The sequence below is a fragment of the Brienomyrus brachyistius genome, chromosome 14 (genome assembly GCF_023856365.1).
Source record: "Brienomyrus brachyistius isolate T26 chromosome 14, BBRACH_0.4, whole genome shotgun sequence".
In the NCBI taxonomy this organism is placed as follows: domain Eukaryota; kingdom Metazoa; phylum Chordata; class Actinopteri; order Osteoglossiformes; family Mormyridae; genus Brienomyrus; species Brienomyrus brachyistius.
Genome location: NC_064546.1, coordinates 1,388,439 through 1,412,500, shown reverse-complemented (window position 1 = coordinate 1,412,500; position 24,062 = coordinate 1,388,439). Strand labels below are relative to the sequence as shown.

Sequence of the window (24,062 nt, the reverse complement as noted above, 5' to 3'; positions counted from 1 at the left end):
TAGATGGACTTAATGTCGTGCATTTACTGCTATCTACTTTAGGTCATATAAAAACACTGCTCGACAATCCATTGCGTATATGGAAGAGATAATCAGGCGCACTAGTTTATATAGAGATTGCGAATGTGTAGGGCTACTGCAGCATAAAATTTTATTTAGTGCTTAATATTTTCGTTGAATAATAACAACAACGCATATCGCAATCATTCCTTAAAAAATTGTACAAAAGGAAATAGTGCTATCCCGTTACAATCCTTGTCATTTCTGCCATGCTACTTTAGTGTATAGAACATATTAGCATTTCCGTTCTTCACATTAGTAAACAAAACTTCGTTTTTCTGTGCAGGGTTTGCTTATAGATTAGAATGCTGGGCGTCGTGAGGGTGGCTCATTGGGAGTGAATGTGTGAGAGGGAGTCAGAAAATGAAAGAGGCGGCTCGCTATGCACGTTGCTGTGCGGTGACTAATGCGCTCGGAGCCGGTGCAAGGAGGAAAACGACAACGGCTTAGTGGAATTCTGCACCGGCGGCACATCTCTGTCATGAGGCCACATTGTCCTTCACTCATGTGGGCACAGCGCATTGTCCCCGTTTGTAACGGACCTGCAGCTAGTCCGGAATAAAAGCAGCTCTTAGAAACCCCTCTTGAATTAGCTGTTAGTGGACAATATGAAGTCCGCTGTTCGCAAGAATTCAAATGGCAAGCTTAATGTCACGGATGACTGAAGGCATGCAGTCTCATAGCGCCCTTCATCATCACAGTTTTGCACGTTTTGGAAGACTGAGCAAGTTACACAGTAATCTGTCATCATACCCCGGACTGGCTTTTAAAATCGGACGTTTTAACCTGCTTCTGTCATGGAACAGGAGATGTGTCATGACACAAAAGTGAAAATAGCATGTTAATTAATTTAATATGGGAGCTTAATTGTGAGATAAATGAGAGATCGACTAATTATCGACTTATTTATGTACGCTTCTGTTTGCACGTTTTCTAAGTTCTCGTGAATTAACTTCATTATTGGTAGTCTACTAAGAGACATGAGTGTTCAGGTCAAAGCATCTTGCCAGTAACTATATAGGCGTAAGCTATACCGTTCGTTTAACCGATAACTACAGCCAATAGATTTGTGTTTTGTTGATCTCTAAAGAAACCAGGCCTATATCGATAATAGTAATTAATTACTCTAGGCAATCGCTATATCAGGACCATTTTATAGTAACCTTTCATCAAATCCTAACTGATTTCACGGAGAGGGATTTGTCTTCCACATATATATAGACGTACAAATATGCACCTGGCGTATTCATTGAAACTTCCATTATTAACTTTGATCCACAACTTCAGTCCAAGATCTATTTATTCTCTTTGATTGTGTTGCAATTTTACTGTCAGTGAAAATAGTCTTATAGACAACGTGTATATTTAATTCACAGTAGCTTTTGCAGGTTAAAACGTCGCGAAAAGACATCTAGTTTACATAAAATGGGAAGCATTTGAATTTGAATCTATAGTACTTTTGCTGTGTGAACTTGATGCCCCTTAAGTGTTGTTTTATTGTTGAGCTGACCTTCACATTTCACGTATAAATAGGAGGAGATTGCATCTTGCAAATAATTTTGATGTAGTACTTTTGTGTGAGGGACAGCGAAGCACCACGTATCCACCATCAGCTGACATTGTGCCTTATGAGGTACATGCTTAGTGCTGAGATGAAACAACACGTTTACTATAGGCGCCCCTATGCAGAGTGGTTTTGCTTTTTGCTTTCCCATTTAAACAGTTTATTAATTTGGTCCCGTTGCCTAGAAACAAAAGTGGAGGCTGTAAAAAATAAAGACATCAGACAGAAATATTAAGTGCTTTGTAGAACCTGACAGACAATGGTCAAACAAATTTGCAGATAAGCCGGATGCTTTAATGCTTGAACACAGCATGAAGTTTACAGTGGTTTTCTTTCATAATGAAGGGAGTGCGGTTTAATTTCACAGGTTATGCTTACAGGACCACATTAAATTCCTGATTATGAACAGAATATCTCATTACAAACTGAGTAAAATGGTCCTTAATGCGACGGTTTTTTTTCGCATTAGTCGTCACAAATCCAGTTGCGTTTTATTCTTGCTAAATGCCTGTTTTACAAGCTATGTTAAATGCACAATGCAGAAATGCTGGTTTCAAAATATAAAATATTTTTTCCATGTGAACGGACGAATTTGGTATAAATTTGCGTTTTCCCAAATTAACAATATATCACTCGATGGAGATAATTCAACAATTCAGATACTTCAGGAACTACTCACTTTATTACAAGCGAAGTCATTCAACCACTCGCTAATAGAAATTTTTGAACTTCAAATCAACATTTATGATGTTTCATATACATAGGATCTTTGTATCATAATCATCATGAAATGTGGTTCCGATCCATGGCAGTCTGCAGAACTGAATCACATTAGAAATCATTATAACTAATCATTATAACTAAAACTATGACTTAATTGTCGACATGAGAAAATCGTCAACGAGACACCGTATTATTTCCGTCTGTATCTCAGTATATGCGCAGATATTAAGATTTATTCACAGTTGTTCCCCATTTAAACATGCAGGTTCCTACACAGTGCTCGTTCTTACCCTGAAATTTTCCAGGAAATTTGTTTAAATGGCTAAATAAAATTGTAAGCTGGATAAAAACATAAGCTAAGCAAACCAAATCATTACAAAAAAAACCTAAATATTTGGTAAACAGCTAACATTACTATCTAATGCTAACATTATGGCTAATTGTGAGGTTCAGGGATTCAGTTTTAGGGCATAGCTGACGGTGACCAGCTCTTTGCTAGCTTTATAATGTTTAATTTTACATCATATCTCTTTTTGACTGTTATTACACGAATTACCAGGGTTTGCCTTGAAGTCACACGTCGCACGACAGGCCTAAACAATTAGGCTGGGAATCGTTCATTTTAAATCCACTGCAAAAAGTGTCACATACTTCAAGTGATATTCCTCTATATAAAATCTCCGATAGGTACCTTGCCTGTTGCTTTCGGTTGTTTCTACAGGTAGGAAGTTGATTTGAAGTCCTCAGGGACTTCGCTGTCCAGTTTGCAGATCACCTTGTAGATGGCCTTCTTCCAGGATGGGTCTGAGTCTTTGGCTAGGGAAATAGCGCTGTAAAATTCATGGAGGGTGATCTCGGCCACTTCCAGAAATCTGTCGGGCACCTGCAGCAAGGGGTGGGTATGAAAGGAAATACGGTCTTTGTGGTAAACAGGAAACATCGTATATCAGTTTTCCTTGATTCTAGTTGGGTTCTAGTTGTACAACCTAAAGTTCATTGACATTAAAAGGCAAATCACTGCAAACATTTTGACTTGAGTGGCTGGATCGATGTTGTCAATCATCAAATGTTATCATTTGATAAGATTGATATTTTCTGTCCTTCTTTCCTGACTGTTCACTTACAAAACATGAATAAGGTGTCTGAACATGAGTGATGGCTATTGTGCCAAGATGCTGCATAATGTTCAGAATAGCCTGGACCTTGTTTGAGTTTCAGGCACCTGCACTGCCATTGGCTGGGAATCTGGGGAGGTTCTTAGGAGAGAGGAGACAGTTTTGGGAGGGCGAGGAGGGGAGGGGGTGTTATATTAGGAGGTTCAGAGCAGTTGGCCGGATGGTTGTTGGGATAAGTAATTTTTTCTACTCTGCTCCCAGCACAAAGCATCCCTGGGAAAAGAATGTCTTGATTCCAAGGTAAAGACAACTGTCTGGGACATTTCCCACCCTCAGAATCCACAGCGTCTTTTTCACCTTCCGCATCAATAGCTATCCGGGCCTCGCTCAGACGTGTCCACCTCCCTAATCCACCGTTGTTTTAGTGGCTTCCTCTTCCCACAGTCTGATAAAGCACCAATCTCTGGTTTTGATAACGTGTTTCAAAGGCTGCTTGAGCCGCAGGTAGCCCCGCCCTCTAGGTCCACTTTCTGGGCAAGTTAACACACAAAGCCAGACTAGACAGTGGTCTGCTTTCTTTAACCAAATTATCTTCCACAGAACAGAACATTCCCCTTCACGTATTTCTTTGGCTTTGCTAGAAGTTGAGTTGAAACATTCAGTAATGCTTTGCATTAATTACACCTTCATAATGCCTATATAATGCTTTCATAGAACATTCATAAGGAGCATGTAAGTATACCTTAACATCCTAACACCCCTTAACAGCTTTAGTATATGTTAATAACATTTTATGATAATAACAAACATTCAGTGTTGAGGAAGTTATTCGCAAAAGTAGTGAGTATAAGTAGTGAGTCACAGAGTACTCAACTGGTTAATTGAAATAAAATCTTGGTCTGGATTTGTACTTTCTGGACCTGAACTTTTCACCTGGTTACTTTTGTGATTAACTTCCCCAACACTGCAAACATTATAATCATATAATGTATATAAAAGCTGTTAAGGTATGTTGGGATGCTACTTATGAATATTCATAATGAAGATGCAGTTAATGTAAAGCGTTACGAAACATTCTATGTCAAATCATGAAAACTATGTTTGAGATTTGCTTTAGTACACAGTACGATTTCTTGGGAAGAAGGCTGCATTTTTTTTTTGCTTTCTTTCTTCAGCATTAAAAGTATGTCAGGCGTCACGGCAAAACCGCATGAGAGACCACAAGCAAGGCAGAGGCCTGTCACCCTCAGCCTACCTGAAAGTCGTTGGCTTTGTTGTAGTGCATGTTGAGGGCTCGGAAAAGCTCAGAGTCCCTGGTGACGGACAGGTCCTTGGTGCCGCCGACACCATCCATGATGGCCTGCCGGGCAAACTTCTCCATCTGGATGTAGTAGAACTCGCGGAAGTTGCTGAACCACTTGATGAGCTGGGAGGTGATGCAGCGGTTAAACTGGAAATGCAAAACAAGGATTAGGGGTGCAAACGGTTCCAGGGCATGCTATAAAATCAGCATGCAGGTGAACGTGCAGGACGTATGGTTCAGTTTTGGGTTTCTTTGGTCTTCGAAACTGGTTGAAATTATGCTAGAAAAACAATAAAGTCAACTCAAGTTAATTTTCAAAATACAGAATATATTCGCCATCATTCCAGTTACATTTTCTAGGCAAATCTGTACTTGTCGTGACACATGGCGCAATAAACAGTACGGGTACTTTGATTTTTCTATTGACAATTTTATTTAATTATTGCTCCCTTTGTACCTCTGATGTAAAACTGAGAAGTGCAGGCAGTATTGTTCATAGCCCTTTTGTTTTCCCAGCTGTGTCACTTTTCTCGCCACCATTTCACCTCCTCGTTTGGCTGACTGAATTAACTTCCACATTTCAGAGCTCCCGTCTCTGCCTACCTCTGCTACAGACCCCAGAACATCGGAAGCCTGAGCCTCGGGGTCTGTGACTTCCTGGTCCAGATTAGCAAAGTAGACACCCAAGACCCGTGTCTGCCTTTGTTATTTTCCTCACTCTGTAAGCGTAAGTGGCACGTTGGCCTCTCAGTGACTGATTGGATGAGCCCACTCATGGGGATTAGCCATCCAGGTTTTTTGGGGTGACTTCCCACAGGAGACCCACCTCCCCACTGCAAATGATTGCCTAGGTCTCATTGCTGAGGGGGAGTCGTACTCGGAGCCCCCATACAAAATGCAGGTTTTCTCTGGCTTGTTGCATCTCTGTTCAAACCGTCACTTGGTTTGATGCTGAGTGACATTTAGCCTGAGTGACATAATGACCTCCCCCCACCCCAGCTTGCCCAACACGCCGGGGCTCATGTGGAGGAGGATCTATCCTTTGTGTTCACGTCTAGATAAAGATCATGTGATTTCCCTACCTGAAGGCCTTTCTACTACTGAAGTCTCCAGTTTACCAAAACACCCATTGTGTAGCGAAACAGTTACAGCTGTATTGTTCACTGATTACACAGATATATCCATATAAATATTTCATACACCTTTCATTCTCGTTACATGTAGCAACTGTAATAAGACATTCATTACTATTAACTGTTTACTTAAATTACCATAAAATAAAATAAGCATGAACTATAATTACTTATTACAGTGGAACTACGGTCTAAGAGGTTTATAAGTAAATCCCTTTAGAGGAACTGCAAGACGTTTGAGGAACATGTTTAATGCGAATTAAGTCTGTAAATATTCTGTTGAAGCTGATAAACCTGTTCAGCTGTTATTTCTGTTGAAGTAAAACTGTAAGCTGAGTTAAAGTCTCTTCCAGGATAGTAAATATAATCTGTTTCTATTGAGCTGAAACATCAAACAAAGACGGCCACACATCTTTTTTCCAGAGACAAAAGCTCAAGATCGCTGGTGTTTTCAAGATATCTGGGAACTCCAGAGGATGAACGCTTACCTTCACGTCCGGGAAGAAGGTTTTCAGCACGTTGGAGCTGGGATAGCGGGTGTAGAAGAACATAAGCTTTGCTTTCTTCAGGTGGCTGGGGGTGAGGCCTTCCTGGATGTTTCCTAATGTTAAGGAATCCAGACGCACCAGAGAGCTTCGTGGCCCCTGCCTACATACGATATCCACTCTTTTCTTGGCCGATACGGATGCTGATCTATCCCCTCCCTGATTCTCAGCGCACTCTCCGGCCCGTAATTAATCACATTACAGGGCGAATGGAGTTGACGGCCACGGAACATCTCGTGTGAGCTGGCGAAATGGCTTCAAAAATTAAATTACAGATTTTAATTAGGGACGTCCACGTACAGCCATGCTGATGCCTGGAAGAGACGGTCGGTGTATTCGAATGGTAACATCTGATTTATTGCTTTTGCACCCCTTCCAGCGTAAGGCGACAGGTGTATAGACAGTGTTTTCGTTACAATTTAGCTGTAACAAATTGACAGATTTGTTTGTTTAACAGGCAAGTAGCTGCTCTCTAATTATAGTTCGGCCTATAAAAGACATTCCATATTTAGTTATAGTCTTTATTTTTAGTCGCTAGACTTTATTATGCTTAAATCGGATAAAATTAGAAAATATATGAACTGGAGGTATGGCCAGTAATGAGATGCAGTGCTATGAACTGGAGGTATGGCCAGTAATGAGATGCAGTGCTATGAACTGGAGGTATGGCCAGTAATGAGATGCAGTGCTATATTGGCAAACAGAAACAAGTGCATAGCTCCTGAGGACATGCTCTGAAAAACAATGCAAAAAGGTCACTATAAGGGAAAAAAAGCATTTTTATTTTTCACAAACAACCAGATCTGACCTTCAAGGTACACATCTCTTACGCTGAAGACATGTAAGTGTATTCTGAGTGCACTTTTTCAAGTGGGAAAAAAACAAGAGTTTCCTGAGCCGAAAATGCTGCTTTTTCTGCCTTTGAAACACTGGCTTTTGTTCCTAACAATTCTTATCAAAGCCCTGTATTCCTTTTTATTTGTCTTTTTCCAGACTTAAAGTCATTACTCCGCTCAGATTAAAGAAGATGCCGTAATTTTCTTTGGGGTTACCAAGATCAAAGGGAAAATTCTCCTTGAAGTCCAGACTACTGAGCTCCTAATGCAGCTCCGAGCTTCGCCGAGTCATTTTTTGACTGGGGAAGGAAGAAAGGAAAATTGCCATTTGTTTGTTGGTTTGCCTTTGTTTTCAAAGGCACTGCATGGCAATAATAATAAACTTGAGGACAGAAGTAAGATTATTATAAACGAGTGAGAGGCTGAACAAAAATCTGCTCAGATATCGAAAAAGGCTTTTGCGAATGATTAGCAATCTTACTTATACGAGGAGAAAGCGAACCATATATTGCATACCGCAATTGCTTTGCTATGCAAGGGGAAAAACGGAATTTTCCATAAGCTGTCAATGGACATGTATACTAAGTTGCGTTATCTTTGATGCTTGTTGTAGGGATCATATATCATATGACCTGGCATTATCAGGAAACTTATCAGAAAACATTAGGCGATTGAAATACGACCTGACAAGCACTCTGCCATTTCTCTTGGCCCTGAAAGGATATGTTGAGCGACATGTAGGGGTTCCTCTCTGCCATCGTCTGTGAGTCCCCGCACTCTACCTTGATGGTGGGGAGGCTTAGGCTGTCCACCATCACTTGCCCCATGGTGGCGGGCTGGGGGCGATGGCCCATGGGGTTGGAGTTCACCTTGGCTCTGGCAGCGATGGCGTCCCACGTCAGGCTGATGGAGTCCGACGAGGACCTGTCTACGGGCGGGGGCAGGCAAGAGAGGCTCCCAAAGCTGCTGTGTGGGCCGTACTTCAGGAGGTGCCCTAAAATCTGATTCTCCTGGAGGGGGGAGCAGTAACTGAACTGGAAAGGAGCGTGGGATAATGGGTAGGGCCTTTTTGCTACTGGGCTCGCTGTAACTGGGTGGCTCATGGGTGGCTTGCGAACGACTAACGACAGCGCCTCCGTCTGGTCTTCGGGAGTATGACCCTCGGGGCCTTCATAGTAGCTGAGGGACCTGTGAGTTCCTTCTCCGTTGGCTTTTGATATCTCTAGGGAACTTTGTGTTTTGGTCCTTTTCTTGAGCTCTGGGGCCTGTGATATGTGTGAGGGGCTCGGTGGAACCAGTAAAGTAGGAGAGAACTTTTTGAAAACCAAATCGACACTCTCTGCTATGGCTTTGGACAGCTCACACTTTAAAGCTTCCTGTAGATTCCTTCCCCCTGAATGGATCATTACTTGTTCACTGTCTGTCTTGCCCGACTCCCTCTGATTCTGCAACCTTCTCTCAAACTCCTCGTCCAGGTCCGTGTGGAGTTCACACTCGGAGCTGTGCAGTGACTCTTGGTTTTCCATGACGTCGTCGCTTACTGCAGTTCCCACCATGACTGTTTCATCTCCGTACTCATGCTCTGAATCATTTGGGTTCTGCGCCTGGAATAACTTCTCCTGGAGCTGCCTGAGGAGGTTCTGCATGGCGTGGAGCTGACCCCGCAGGCGGTGGCACTCCTCGTCCTTGCTGCTGCGACCCCTGCTGGCTGAAGCACTGTCCAGGTCCTGATGCAGTGGCAGCCTCTGTTTCCTCTTGTTCTCTTTGTAGGTTTCTCTGTTGTCGTGGCTCTCCTCGTCAGCCTGCTCATTGGCCCCTAGGACCCGCGCACTAGGGGAGCCCGCCATGCCCCGGATGATGTTCTCCACTCGGGCACGCTTAGCCCGGAGGTGCTCGTTAACAGGTCTCTCACCCTCAGAGCCACCAGATGAGGAGGGCCAACCACTAGGAGAACCAGGCTCTGTCGCGCTGTTCCCAGAAGATGTGCTGTCTTGGTCTTCTTGGCCTGAGTCGACTAAGGCTGTGGTGGACAGGGTGGTAGCTGGCAGGTAGAACAGGCCATCATCCAAGCCATTTTTGCTCTGGATGGTCTTCCTCAGGAGTTGCGAGATAATGGATCCATTGGAGTAGCTGGTCAAGGAGTCATCATACATCGTTCTGTGGAAATACGGGTGGGCCAGCTGTGGTTTATCCTCTTCAAGGGTTCCCTTACTGCCCTGCACGCTCCGGTCGGATAGGCTGAGATTCATGATCAAAACGATTCACCGCAGACTGACCACTCTATCTGCGGGCGCCTTGTTGCAAAGACAAAAAGGATGGATGACAATGCGAAAGAGAATTTACTTTACCTTACTCACACAAAAAAAACACATTTTCCCCCGCAATGCATTTAATTCAGGAACAGGGGTATAGTTATAGATGAATGGATGGGGGACTGAGTCTTAACCCCCCCCCCCTTCCTAAAATAGGCCTAACGACGCCCTTGTTCAGGACCATGTTACTAATGTCTACAGCAAGGTGCAGATTTTCCATAAGAGTAGCTTTCCAGATAAACTCTCACGTTTATAATATTCTGCGTTTTGTTGTATGTTTGCATTACGATGACGAAATTTCATCAGTAATTACAAATAATGGGAGAGTAGAATTTAGGAGTTTTACCGGCATAATATATAAAAACTTTTTCCTTCTTAACAAACGCACCAGTGCCCGGCACACTGAAAGTCTGTCCAAGACAGCTTCCCTCAACACAATAACTTCGGGGACACTCATCACTCAAAAGCGGACACTTCCGCAGTCCTGCAGTACTAGTGAGCATGGTAAAATGTGATGGGTTGCATGAATGACCACTGACCTTGTCCCCTGAATCCGACTAATTCATCGGTGTTACTTAACGATTTAAAATGTCTCAGATAGTCAAAGCTCTAACCTACAGGTAGCATACTGTATATAAGCGTTTTCTTATTTAAAAACGTCTATTTCTCATACCTTTTTATTTAGATTTCATACATTGTCTTTTGGCTGCGTTAATGAATTAAAGTTTAGAGAATAAGTCCGCAGCTGCCATGCCATTAACAGGTAAAATTCAGAATATATTTTCTGTACTTTAAATATCCTCTTAAATTTTCTTAAGTTCACTTTAATAAAAATTAAATTGAGTTATTAAATATTAACCATAGAGGAACCCCCAAGGATCCTCATTCTATCCGTTAAACCACTCAATATAATGAAATGGAAGATGAGGAGTTTTACGGAGGGATTTCTAAGTAGAAAAACATTGCGTTCTCTCATCTTGTATTTTAAACGGCATTCTGAAAACGATAAAAGGTTTAATGAACACCATAAAGGGTGCTTTAATTGAAATATGAATTGCGAAATATTTCCCGAAGACCGCACCGAAGGCCAGTTTTTATTCCTTTACATTCATTCGTTCTTTGACCTTTTCAGTGCTTTCATGGGTGCTGAAAAGTTAATACTCGAGTTTCTGAAGGTATCCAGCCATAACTTTCAGTGACAGACTCGACTCCGAACACATCGTTGCTCCTAAAGAGAAGGAATTTAAAATGGCTCTGCGTAGATTTACGTTATCACTTAATCACGCACCTTAGTCACAAACTCATATGTTTCTACTGCCGCTTTAGCAATAAATCCTTGTCCATCTCAATCCCTGTGGCAAAATTGCATGGTGTCCATACTGTATGGCGAGTTTTTTAAACTCAGATACATTCGTTACCTGTAATTAATGATGCAGTTGCATGGTGGCCTCTTTGGGGGGTGAAAAAAACGCTTTACACCAGTAGGAAATAGCATTGTAACAACCGAGCGTCAGTTGTTCTTTTTCCTTTGGCTTTGTTTTAATAACTAATGCAATTATTCTACAATATGTAGAGACTCAATGGCTTAATAGCTAAATTCTAACTTCAGTATTTACATACAGAAACAGAGTAGCAGTCTTAAGTTCACCCTATTTTGACCAACCGAAAGAAATGGTTTCTATAGTCTTATTCTCTTAGAATGACAACATTAGAAAACATATTTGAATACTTGGCAGATGTTATCATCCGTACTGCAAAATGTTATGTGACTTAATATTGTGTCATATATTGTATGGGAATAGTCCGAAAAGATTTATATTGACTTGTTAATTCAACACAACATTCAAAGTTTGTGGTAGTTATTATTGAGAAGAGAGTTATAGCCTAAATCAATTTTAATAGTTGTGCTTCCAGCGAACTCTGGGGAATTTCCCAGCAAGTTAAATGAATGTGTTCTGAGCAAGTTTTCTGACATATAAAATAAGATTAATAACCAATTTAAGCTTAAACTAAATCCAAAACCCACAAATTATTATTTATTCAAAGGTCCCGGGGTTACACGCGGAAATTCGCGACATACAAGGTCATTTTCGGAACTAAAAGCTTAAGTTAAAAACCTTCACCTTACCACATATGTCATGAACACGTACAAGTCAATCGTTTCTTGGTTGTTTCAGAAAGAGGAAACAAGAATGTCATCGTCGTTAATAAATAACTTAACTTCCCAAAAATAAAACAAACAATAGGCTACCCCCGGTGGATGAATTGATAATGATGATTTACTACGAATAAAGTTTTTTAAGCAATAGTACAGCTGTTTCAATAGTTATTTTTTATTATCTGAACGCCTATTCAAGTTCTATCTTCTTCAGAGCAACGGTTATGTTTAACAGTTCCAAGAAACTAAAAGTGAAAAAGCATATAGTGCCATTTACGTCATTCCTTTAAGTTATTAAACTTTGACAGCTCAGTTTCAGAAATGCGAACCACCTAAAACCTAGAAAACATATAGTCATAAACCTGGGTTTGCCTAGTATGAAATCCCAGCAAATTTTCAATTGCAATATAAGATTTTTGTGGTGCGTGATATTCTATACTTGTTACAAAACGTCGACAACCTAAACCCTATAGGTTATAATTTGTAAAAACTTTTCAGATTAGCTTATTAATGTAGTACCTCTTAATGAATGAGACTACGGCATCTTCTATAATAAAGCACAAGATGGTCACAAGAACACGGAGAGAAGAGAGTGAATAAAGATCGCATCTTACCTGTAGCTTTGATGGGAAGGAAGTGATGCTGGTCCAGAAGTCAGATCGAAATTAAAAACCTCATTTACCGTGGAGTGAGAGCATCCGTGAGAGCCACTGAATCCACAGAAGGCGCGCGTAGGCGTGGCTACCTGCTTAGGGAAGCGCCTGCACATGAAGCTAAATGGGCTAGCCATCTGTAGTAAAACCTAGTAAGTTATTTAATTTGTTTGAATTAGCTTTCAACTATATGGCAAATTAATAAAATATATAAGAATGAAATTGATCAGACTCACAGTAATTACTTGTAATATATATTCAAGATCAGGTAAGCAGTTTGTGATTTATATCGTCATGTAAAATTAGACTTAATGCTAAATCAGATTAAATTACTGCAGTTACTAGTTGCAGTACTTATAATGCATATATGTATAACTATACATCTCTATATATACCGTACAGATATACGGAGGATGAGATTGGTCTGCTCCATTCCCCCCCTATCATTCTCTCCCGTAGATGGTTCGTTCCGCGGTGCTTCCGTTCCGCTCGCGCTGAGTGACGGACCCTCCCGTCCGAGCATCTCTGTGCGGCTCGTGCGACACCCTGGTGGCTGCTGTAGTTCTAGGCGCTATGTTGTCCCACTGTCGGTGTTTCACACGCACCCTTGGGCGCTCCCTCTCTGCGCTTAGCCAGGTAGGCGACGTTAATTAACCAAATAATCCCGGAGTCGAGCTGTATCGCTAATGTTGTCGGAGAGTAATTAGGCCGCGGGTAGGCCTCACACGCCGACCCAAGGACAGGGTGACACACCTTCTACGAAAAGAAATGAAATTTTTTCTTACAAGACACTGGGGTAGTGGAGTTAATATGGGTCTTGGGGTGTAAACATCTATGCTTAACGAAAGGCATTGGTGGGTTATAGAGTCAAAGATCGCTGCCTTATAGAAGTGCCCTATGTCCCGTGGCTAATTAGCTAGCCGCTAGTAGGGAAGTTAGCGGGTCAGACCGTAGGTTAGGATATCGTGAGGTCACCTGAAAACTTTCTCAGTTTTCCCCCATACAGTCACACAGACTACACGTAGGTAATCGTTTTGTACTGCATGTCTTTCTGAATACCAAACAGACATTTTTTTAAAAGTCTTTTAAAAAGGTAACTCGTAACATTTTGTGACACATTGTTTCATCTCGGTGTTGCATTACTGCATGTCACTAAAGGACAGAGACGCTATATGGGGACGTTTGTGTGGGGCTGGATTACTAATTTTAGTTTAAATGGTTTGCCTGTTGCAAACGCTTAAATACATTTGCAGCTAATTTGAGATTAAAATGTCTGGGAACAGTCACATAGTGTCTAGTGTATTGGCTGCCATTATCAGTAGATGGATCTACAGTTGTGGAATCTGTGATCATGACTGGAGGGGGTACTGTCAGGTTGGCCATATCCATATGCCCCAGTTTATCTGAACTTGTGATCACTTGTATTCTTACTTAGTGGTCATTCCAACAATCCTGATGTCTTTTGTTCTTATTTGATTTGAGGTTTTATTTATTTATGAAGGATTTTGTCTGGAGGGTCCTGTGAGTGGTGAAGGTATTTGTGCCGGAACTGAGATGCAAACCATGAAGTCCATGGTCCAGAGTGCACACCGCCGTGCGTAACAGCACAGCCTCCACTGACTGGGGCCGATGTACTCCGCCCCATTGCCAGGAGCGTTGCAGCTAAGCTGTGGGAGGAGTTTGTAACTCCCTGACATATTAATGCCATGGCAGTAAGAAAGAAGTCAGTTTCACTGTAAGAAAAAAAACTCTGTATGTAATCACTGGCCTCTAACTATTGGTCAGTTTCCAAGAACAGGGCTGAAAATATAAAAGTTTGAGCTCACGTAGAGCTCACTGCCGATTCATTGCCACTTGTTCAATTTTGATTAATGGTACCTTTATTATAGTCTGACTGAATTGTGGGATCACCTTGCATTTAATTTGACACTGTGTTCTGGTTTTAAAATATCATTCACTGATAGTTGTTATACTATTGCCCAGTGCCTCTTAGTCTCTGAGACTTGAAAATGTCAGATAACTCTAAATGCGTGCTCCACTGTTTCACACACTTGCATTTACATGCATTACATGTGCAGGGTTTACGCTTTACTTTCCAAACATTTCAGATGTAAATAGATTTTTCATTAAGCTGTATTGATAGTTTGTGTTGCCCAACAAACCCTTTTTTTTCATGACTGTATTGATATGGTCAGGGTCAGTTGTTTCATTTCTACAGTAAAGTCAGTAAGAACATGGTGAAAGTGATATTTATGTGGTGAAAATTCCGTAATATCTTTTGGTCCGGGTAAAATGTATACAAACTGGCTCTTCCAGTGTCTGGATTCCAAAGTACCATGATCTAATACTGCATTCTTCTGTAATTCTGTATAATGGAATTGTCTACTATTCCGGTGCCGTTTTGCGATCTATACTCTTTGCCATTTAATGAATCAAGCAAGATCTTTCTCTTTTTGTCTACTAAGGTGAACTTGATTCTCGTTGTGAAATGCAGCTTATCAAGGGCTGTATTCATTTCTTCATAAGGGATTTGAATGTGCAATTTTCTATTAACCAGTGCACTGATGGAATACTTCTTGGATAGTAGTATGTTTGGAAGACAATAAATATGGTCTAGTTTTTTCTGATTTGAGTAAATATTTCAGCAAGAAATTTTTAAATTGCAAATATCATGCAAAGTTTAAAACTTCAATTAAATTTAAATGATGCTAGATATTTCTCTGTCTGATGACCTTTTTTTTGGTGGGGTGGGAATGGGGGGCTCAGTCTATGGAATAATTGCCCAGTCTTTGTATACGTATTTATACTGCAGAATTTGACCAGCAACAGTTGCTCTATTTGTAATTTCTGTTCTATTTTTCTGCGGTGGCCTTGCTATTAATATAAACACTCTATAGGGGCTGTTTGTGCAATTAGTCTTTGCTTGTATGACACACGCTTAATAAATACTAGAGAAATCTTCTGATACTGTAGCATTAAAAAAAACTATTTAGCTGTGTGCTTAGTTATCCTTGCTCAGCCATGTCTCTGCGCCAGGTTAATATGTTAGCCATTGGTATTTGCCGTGCCATTCTGTAATCGTGCGATTGCCCCGATGTGTCTTTAATTGGAGCTTGAGAATTTGTTGTGTGGCCTCATTGGCACCATTGCAGCTGGCACCATGATAACGGAGCAATTTACCTGACTTGTTTTGTTCAGTGTGTCCAAGTATGACCTTCCACCATTCATATCCCTGAATGCCTGTACATACATTTCAGTTCTCCATTGAAATATGATCACTACATGATACCTGTTGGTTATTGCGCAGTTTTGCGATGGCTTATACAGTCCTGTTTCTAAATTTCCAAATACACATTACCTGCTGCTGTTTTGCAGAATGTTGCGAATGTTTTTCTTAATATTGGTCACATGGTTCCAGGTTGGACATCACTCCCCCATAAGGGGTGTGCATTAAAGGCGCTGAAGTATTTTCTGAATGTTTATCTAGCTGTAAATCTGGCACTTGACTGATCTGGGTATTTATTGCAATGTGTCGACTCCATGAAGTAACACTTCTGTTTGACAGGGTCATAATGTGTTGGGGAGGAGGACTTTGTCAGGTAAGATGGGTTAAACTTACTAGTGTTTTTTAGAAACCAAAACAATAATTACTAGGACTGCGCTTCCATAGTACACTGAGTGAATAATAGCGTGCTTTAAAATGCTGTCGAGTTTCATTACTACCCCCTTTCTGAAATCTCATTTGTCATTGTTTGCTCTGAAGGCCTCTTAGCTGCTCGTCACGTCACTTACAAGGAGAGCAGATTGTAAGTGTTTTTCTCAGTATTCACAATTGTGACCAATTATAGACTTTTGAAACACTTGACCCCAGCTGGGATAAACTTGTGTGTTGTGTGGTTGTTCCCTGTCTTTAAATGATGATGCAGTGGTTAAGAGCTGTGAAAATGTCATAAAATTACGTATATATTGCATATCCTGCTGTGAGAAATTCCATGGAATCTGCAAAAATGTACATTTTTATCAGCTTTCTGGACACTTTCCTTGTTTCTTTAGTTTTTGTTTAATTTTTTAAAGATTTGTTTGTTGAGAGATTTGCCTCCTGTTAAGTTGTGGATTGTAGAGAAACCCCCGCTGAATTCTGTTTCAGGGACTGCGTCAGCACATCCAACATATTCCACATTCGTTACCTAAGGACGTCAGCAGCTTACAGTAAGCGACTGGCTCTTTTCCTTGTGTTTTTATTGCAGTACAGTGTTTCTCATTTGGGTCCTCGGGAACCAGTCCATGTTTTTAGAAGGGAACTGGGAGGCAGTAAAAATCTGGACTGTCCGGTTGAGTTGCTGGGAAGGTGCAAAAATGTGGGCCGTCTGTCCCCCCCCCCGAGTACTGGGTTGAGAAAAACTGGTTCAGTATATACATCCACAGTATCCAGGTCCACAGGTGAATTTCCTGTTATGATTGCCTTCTGTTTCTCTGTTTGCCTTGACAGGGAATGAAGTGATCACAGTGAAGACGCCGGCATTTGCAGAGTCTGTCACAGAGGGGGATGTGAGGTGGGAGAAAGGTAGGGCTCAGCCTTGATGTGCGGTCGCCATCACCCTGCTGCCCCGTTCACCCGAAGGGACCGGGCTCATTTTTATCTTCCTCGTTGCAGCTGTCGGGGACACCGTCTCTGAGGATGAAGTGGTGTGTGAAATCGAGACCGACAAGGTACGATGGAGTTTGGATGCCTGGTTTGCTGGCTTCTGTGTGCCATTTATGCAGAGCAGCCAGACTGAGCCCGCAGGCAGCCGTGGGGTGGGCAGTGTCATGATGGACAAGTGAGCACCTTGTATAGAAATGGAGAACTCAGTCGTACAGCTTCGACAATGCTTTAAGTATATTTTAGAGGGATCTGGAGTCTGACATATGATAATTCAAATTAAAATGGTTAAAATCCTTAAACGATGTGAATTTTAGTTCTACTGACAATGTATTGATTTAACTGAAGTACTAATTTTCTTATATTTAGCAGTTTGGATTTTTATTACTTCATTGTATGCTCTGAACTGAAGTGACTTAATTAAAATGTATTTATATAGTTAATTTGAAACATATTTAAATATAAAAATATATGATTCTAGCCCCCCTTACAATGAGCTTGTTTTGCTCCCCAGACTTCAGTGCAGGTCCCCTCCCCGGCTGCAGGCGTGATTGAGGCCCTTCTGGTGCCGGATGGAGGGAAAGTCGAAGGTGGAACCCCACTCTTCACGCTCCGCAAAGGAGGTCGGTTTCTCTCTGCCGGCGTTGCTCAGCGTGGCCATCCTGTGACGTCCGCGCAGTTAGCTAGCCAAAGGAGAATGGCATTTGCTGTGGCTTTTTGGCTAATTGCAGGCTAGCTGTCACCATGTTAGCAGTATTGGCATGGAGGATGTCCCTTGCTCATGAGTTGTGCCTTCCAGGCCCCACTTAGTGTCGCAGTCATCGGAATATGGCAGATTTCTAAACGCTTAATGTGTGTTCGTCTGTTTGTTGGCAGCGGGCGCTGCTAAACCCGCTGATGCTCCCCAGCCAGCTGCCCCCAAAGCGGAGGCCACTGCAGCTGCTGCTCCTCCACCTCCTCCTCCAGCAGGGGCCATTCCCACCAGCATGCCCCCTGTGCCTCCCGTGCCAGGGCAGGCCGTCGACACCAAGCCTGGTGCGTGTTCCTCTGTGATCGAGCGCGAGTGCCCCAACCCAGGGTTCCGCCAGGCTGACCCTTGTCTTTTACCTTGCAGTGTCTGCGATTAAGCCCACGGTGGGCCCGGCTGCTCCAGCACCCCAGGCTGATGCCGCCGTCAAGGGGTCCAGATCAGAACACCGGGTAAGGGCCAGTTCATGTGCCAGAGCGTGAGATCCTTGCCTCTGCAGGTTCCCGACTGGTGTGAACGTCACCCAGCCCTGCAGCGGGGCGTTGGACTGCTTTGGTCTGAAAGGCCTACATTTCACAGACTATCTTTAAACTTCCTGTTCCATCTTACACTGTGGACGTTCATGTCGTTTGGTGGGGGGGAGGGCGGGCTGGCTGTGCAGTGACCAGTGCATCTCACCATGCTTTGAAGCTTTTGAGTATGATCTCACTAGTCCAAAACCAGCAGCTGGATAATTTTGAGTGCTTTTCTGTGCCCCCCCCCCCCCCCCCCCCAATTCTGACGTTACAGGTGAAGATGAACCGCATGAGGCTAAGAATCGCCCAGAGACTTAAAGAGGCCCAAAACACCTGTGCTATGCTGACCACTTTCAACGAGGTCGACATGAGGTAGCCCATTTTTAACACGGTTTCCTTTCTACCAAACCGCCTCTCCATTTAATATCAGTCATAACACAAAAAATTGTTTTTTTTTCTATAAAGGAAGTGAGTGGTCTTCAAATACCAAACGAACTCTTTTAATGCCCCCAGCCCCATCCGCTGTAATGGGAGTGAACGCCTTGCAACTTGCAAGATTAAAAACTGATATGCCGACAAATTTTCGCACCAGATTTGCACTCGGTGAAATGGGAGATCGCTGTCGCATGCTGGGGGGGGGAAACACTTTAGCTGTTAGCACTAATATGTATCGTCGAAGGAACACTTTTAGCGAACATTTGCGTGGGTCGACTCGCCCCAGAGGAAGAGCTTTGTGAAACATAATACCTTCTTAAACAGGCCGATGTAAATATTTGGTCCTAATGCCAGTAAAACAGATACAATTGGTAAAACAAGCTTTATTAATTTATCAGGAAATGTCAGCTATTGTTTTGTCCCCCCTCCCCTCCCGTGCCTGAAGACCACACTCTCTGCTTTTCTTCCAAGAGCAAACATAGGTGTCATCTTTCATCTATTTGGGGTTTGCTATGTGTCGTAATCCAATTGGCATTGACGGGCCAGAGGGAGACTTCCCCAGGACCACCGCTAATCCAAAGGCCAAGGAAGGAGCCAGGTTAGGAGGGCACAGCGAGGGCGGCGGCCCGCAGAGACCGGCCCGCTGGCTGGAAGCACGGCCTGAAACGGAATAGGCTTTTAGGGCAAGCCAATAGCATTTGTCGGGTTTTCAGAAGTGAAGATTTTTATCGCTTCTTCTCTCCTTTCTCGGAGAGTGCGTGTCTTGGGAGGGGCTAATGCCGTTAGCAGAGTAACCCTAGAGTTTAAACGAAGTTACAGGCAGGAAAATAAACAATTAAACCCCAGTACTTGTATTCCTGTGTTTTTTTGTTTTTTTTTTTTTTCCCGGACAAGGAGAGATGAACCCAGGTCGACCAGGTACCGATGTAATGGCCTCATCTGCTGCCAAGGCCCAGAATGTTTGGCACAGTGGTGGAATCTTTTGATTGTCGTCCTTTTAACTGGCCACATGTGACTATGCTGCTGTCCGTCCCCACAGCAACATCCAGGAAATGAGAAAGGTGCACAAGGATGCCTTCCTGAAGAAGCACGGCGTCAAGCTGGGCTTCATGTCCGCCTTCGTGAAGGCAGCCGCACACGCCCTGGCCGAGCAGCCTGCTGTGAACGCCGGTATGGGGCCTCTCCTCCCGGCATCTTGCTGGGCCTATTGGTTCTGACTGTTTGTTTTCTGAAGATTTTACTCTCTTCTATGGCTGACCCACAAACCTCCCTCTTCCCCCCAACTTCCCCCAGCCTTAGAGAGGCCACAGTAGTTTCATGCAGGTGTTTGATCTGCTTACCTATTCTCCCATCGCTCTAAAAGTGTCTGTGGTCATTTTTCCCCCCACAGCTTATACTTGGGTTTTGTTTTCCTTTCTTCAATCATTTTTGAACTATTTACAGCTGTATGTGGGCTTTTAAACCTTGTGTTTTAGGCAATGCTTCAAACTACTTAAGTGAAAAGTAAATGTGTAAAATTCTTAGTACTGGCATGTATCATTTCTTTCATTTCGCTACCCAGTTATTGACGACACTACCAAAGAGATTGTCTACAGGGATTACATCGACATCAGTGTGGCTGTAGCAACACCAAAGGTAATGAACAGGCTGATGCTGAGAAGATCCGTCGTTTGTGGCCTTGGGAGCTGAAGGTCGGCCGCACTGTTGTCCTGCTCTGCCCTTCAGGCTCGCTTACGGGCTGCTGAGAATTCTGGTCCTGCTCACATTGAGGCTCCTGTCTCCCTCGCAGGGGCTGGTGGTTCCGGTGATCCGGGGAGTGGAGGCGATGAACTTTGCTGACATTGAGAAAACCATCAATGAGCTGGGAGAGAAGGTACCCACCACGAGGCTGGCTCTCTGTTAGTAGCTGGTGCTGCTTTAGGAATCATTGGAATCAAGTGTTTAACTCCCCTGAAATATGCCTTTGGGGTCATTTTGACCCCAGGGTAGGTGTGCAAGTTAAAAGTCCGCATTTCTACTCAGGCACGAAAAAATGAACTGGCCGTGGAAGACATGGATGGAGGAACCTTCACCATTAGTAACGGAGGAGTGTTCGGCTCTATGTTCGGGACACCCATCATTAACCCGCCGCAGTCTGCCATCCTGGGCATGCACGCCATCTTTGACAGGCCTATGGCTATAGGAGGCAAGGTCTGTGAGCTCAGCCGAGATCCACATTACGGCACGCTAGACTACCAGGAGGCCTCTAAGTGGCGCTGTTTTCCCCTCGCAGGTGGAGATCCGGCCCATGATGTACGTGGCGCTGACGTACGATCACCGTCTTATTGATGGCAGAGAGGCAGTGACTTTCCTGCGCAAGATCAAGAGCGTGGTGGAGGATCCGAGAGTACTGCTTCTGGACATGTGATCTGTCCAACTAAATTAAAGTCTATTTAAAAGCCACAAGCAATGTCACACCCCCATCTTCTGTAATGCATTTGAATAATTGGATTGGTTAAAAAACAAAAAGTGATTTTGAATATTCTGGTACCTCACCTATCAGTGACGACTGTGGTTTGGCTTTCTGCATGGATTCTAGTGGCGAAGAGCTTGGTTATAATGTACAGTATTGCCGACCATTTTAGTGGACTGGGTGTATTCTTAGTGTAAAGACTCTGGGGGTTTTCGTTTATTTTCTCTTGTTCTGGTCCAGCCTATTCCCTTTTCTCATTATATTTGAGACTATAATTAATCCAATATTTGCCTAAAGAATAATGACAGCAACAAGGGAACGTATGAACCACAGTTTTTTAATGCTACCACCGGAAACCGTGCTATTGAACCCTGTCAATTCTTTTTTAAATATTTCACTACATGGTCCTTATGTAATGAAATTATTTCATACGCACAAGTTAGCAGCGTGTCTTTCTCATGAGTTTCGCTGAGTCATCGACAACCTTGAGAGCAGGTCCATCTCTGCTGCATATGGTCGTGGGTGTATTTATGAAAAATGAAATTTTAAACATTAAAGAAACATGCAATTTATATATGCTTTTTTTTTGTCTAAGTCTGCCCCACTGTTTGCGTTGCTGGCTTATGAAGTTCCGTCCTTTAGTCCTTTGTGTGATTTTAATGAAGTGTCTGAATTCTCCCTTGCAGTATCAAGCTGAATGTTATTGCATGCAGGCCCATACAGCGATGGGAACGACGGCCACCGTCAATGACACTCGCGGTGTATGGTCCGCGCCATCATGTGACCTCTTGATATTTTAGAAACCACTGCTTCCTAAAAGAAAAAAAGGTATCACCCATTTAATATAAATACATGAGACATCCACCGATCTTGAGTCTGAACAGAGGATGTGGTTTAGTGACACTCTTAGTCTGAGCTCTGGTGAAAGAATTAGGTGGGCAAATCACATGACTCTGACTAGACTCCACTCTCCTTGAGATTAACATTTTGGTGTGAAAATTGTGTTTTCATGTATTTGTAGTAGAGGTTACTTGTGACTTGGTGTGGACACAACGCTCCAGAGTATTAATACCCCCCTCCCCCTCACACGCACACACAAAGTGTTTATGAGGACAGTGTCGGGCAGCAGCAGTTCCTGAGGACTTCGCAGCCCTGTGACTTTCGCTCAGACTGATTTACACCTAAGACACCAGGTGATAATGACTTCAGTCATACCGTGTTGTGATGAGACGAACCGGAAATTTATCACACATTGTAACCATCGAGGACTCGCATGAATGTTATGTTCTAACGTCGTACCCCTGGTTTCAGATAGGTGAGAAAGTAAAGTATCTATAGCTGTTCGCCATTAGCCCTCTGCAACAGCGGTTAGCTAACGCACCTGCCTATGAATGCAATGATATAATTTAAACCATCTTATTACGTTAGAGGCAAGTAGAGCCACCCAGCATCCACATTACATGCTGTGTGGAGCTGACAGCACCTTCAAAAAACTGGTGGTACTAAGATGGAAATTCATTAAAATTGGCATCAAATTATCATAATAAAAGAGAGCACTGTAAAATAGATAATTAGGATAAATAGGTTCAGTATGCCGTTCGTATTTATTGACTTGTAAAGCCACTTATAGTTGCATTAGTGACATGTTGAGTATGTTAATGTAGCCTATGTCTTAAAAAAAAGACACGTTTGAAAATCCAGCAATGCAGTGGTTACCTTCTGTGTGTGTTCAGGCAGGTGAAAACAAACAGTTTATAAGAGATGTGTTATTACATGCAGAAGTTCCTCTAAAATATTCTGACACTGGAATGGCTACACGAAACTGCAGTTCTGCTGTGGTTGATAGTGTAATGTTTGAGTTAACTGTCCCAATATAAATAATTCAGTAATATTGGCTTGTTTCTTATATTTGGTCATCTTTTAGTCCCCTAGAGAATTGGAATGTATTTAAACTTAAATACACTAACAGTTTGAACAACACATGCATAACCTCTTGAACCAAGATTTAACGTTTTCAAGCAGAGCCCCCCCCCCCCCCCCCCCAGCATTTCTTGGTTTTTCAGATTATCTGAAAGCCATATAGTATTATAATTAGCGCAGTGTGACTTGTAGCAGAAGGTTAATTTCTGAATGACTGTAATTCAAATTCAGTTACACTTAGGCCTAATGTATTTGTGTAAGCAGGTTAAAAGAAACATTAATGCATTTTTATAATGTATCGGATCTAACTGAAGCAGCCAGTTTCTGATTGTGATGTGATTTTAATTAATTCCAGTTTCTTTATGGAAATGCTTGCTACTTAACTTGATTTATCTTGTCCTGATATTCAACACAATGATCGCAGGGAACAACTTAAACTGTGTTGTGTAAAGACGATATCCATCCATCCATTTTCCAAACCGCTTATCCTACTGGGTCGCGGGGGGTCTGGAGCCAATCCTGGAAGCAATGGGCACGAAGCAGGGAACAACCCAAGACGGGGGGCCAGCCCATCGCAGGGCACACTCGCACATCATTCACACACACACGCATTCCTACAGGCAATTTAGCAACTCCAATTAGCCTCAGCATGTTTTTGGACTGTGGGGGGAAACTGGAGTACCCGGAGGAAACCCCACAACGACATGGGGAGAACATGCAAACTCCACACACACGTGACCCAGGCGGAGACTCAAACCTGGGACCCAGAGGTGTGAGGCGTAAAGACGATATGACTGGGTTTATCTCGTAGTCCTGTTTCCTTCTTTAGGTTGATTGCCGTGGTCCCTCTAGCACAGACAGTCTACACAAACATGGCCCAGGTGACCTATTTCCAACAGGTCAACCAAGTATGACTAATGCAGACCTGAAACTCAAAAAAGACAGACC

The 24,062-nt window shown here is 42.8% G+C and overlaps 2 protein-coding genes across 2 annotated transcripts; one reads left to right on the top strand and one right to left on the bottom strand.

Moving 5' to 3' along the window:
* Positions 1–1,896: 1,896 nt before the first annotated feature.
* prox2 (prospero homeobox 2) lies at positions 1,897–12,464 on the bottom strand. The gene is made up of 5 exons (XM_048975606.1): positions 12,364–12,464; positions 8,008–9,573; positions 6,387–6,497; positions 4,718–4,912; positions 1,897–3,230 (listed from the first exon to the last, which is right to left on the bottom strand). The coding sequence occupies exons 2-5, from the start codon at positions 9,526–9,528 to the stop codon at positions 3,063–3,065; spliced, it is 1,995 nt and encodes a 664-aa protein (XP_048831563.1). The 5' UTR covers positions 9,529–9,573; positions 12,364–12,464; the 3' UTR covers positions 1,897–3,062.
* Positions 12,465–12,877: 413 nt separating this feature from the next.
* On the top strand, positions 12,878–21,766 carry dlst (dihydrolipoamide S-succinyltransferase). Its single transcript, XM_048974571.1, has 15 exons — positions 12,878–13,038; positions 15,968–16,001; positions 16,166–16,208; positions 16,550–16,611; positions 16,892–16,966; positions 17,057–17,112; positions 17,559–17,667; positions 17,921–18,079; positions 18,159–18,244; positions 18,582–18,679; positions 19,782–19,912; positions 20,304–20,377; positions 20,532–20,615; positions 20,765–20,932; positions 21,015–21,766. The coding sequence occupies exons 1-15, from the start codon at positions 12,976–12,978 to the stop codon at positions 21,147–21,149; spliced, it is 1,377 nt and encodes a 458-aa protein (XP_048830528.1). The 5' UTR covers positions 12,878–12,975; the 3' UTR covers positions 21,150–21,766.
* Positions 21,767–24,062: the final 2,296 nt, after the last annotated feature.

Bases quoted from the DNA above. Each gene is read 5' to 3' on its own strand.
- dlst (XM_048974571.1), top strand. From the start codon at position 12,976: ATGTTGTCCCACTGTCGGTGTTTCACACGCACCCTTGGGCGCTCCCTC. The intron at 13,039-15,967 runs GTAGGCGACGTT...TCTGTTTGACAG, and splicing joins CCCTCTCTGCGCTTAGCCAG to GGTCATAATGTGTTGGGGAG. The intron at 20,933-21,014 runs GTCTGTGAGCTC...TTCCCCTCGCAG, and splicing joins CTATGGCTATAGGAGGCAAG to GTGGAGATCCGGCCCATGAT.
- prox2 (XM_048975606.1), bottom strand. From the start codon at position 9,528: ATGAATCTCAGCCTATCCGACCGGAGCGTGCAGGGCAGTAAGGGAACC. The intron at 6,498-8,007 runs AACATATCCTTT...TTAACATTAGGA, and splicing joins GGAACCCCTACATGTCGCTC to AACATCCAGGAAGGCCTCAC. The intron at 3,231-4,717 runs GTAGGCTGAGGG...CCCTTGCTGCAG, and splicing joins ACAAAGCCAACGACTTTCAG to GTGCCCGACAGATTTCTGGA.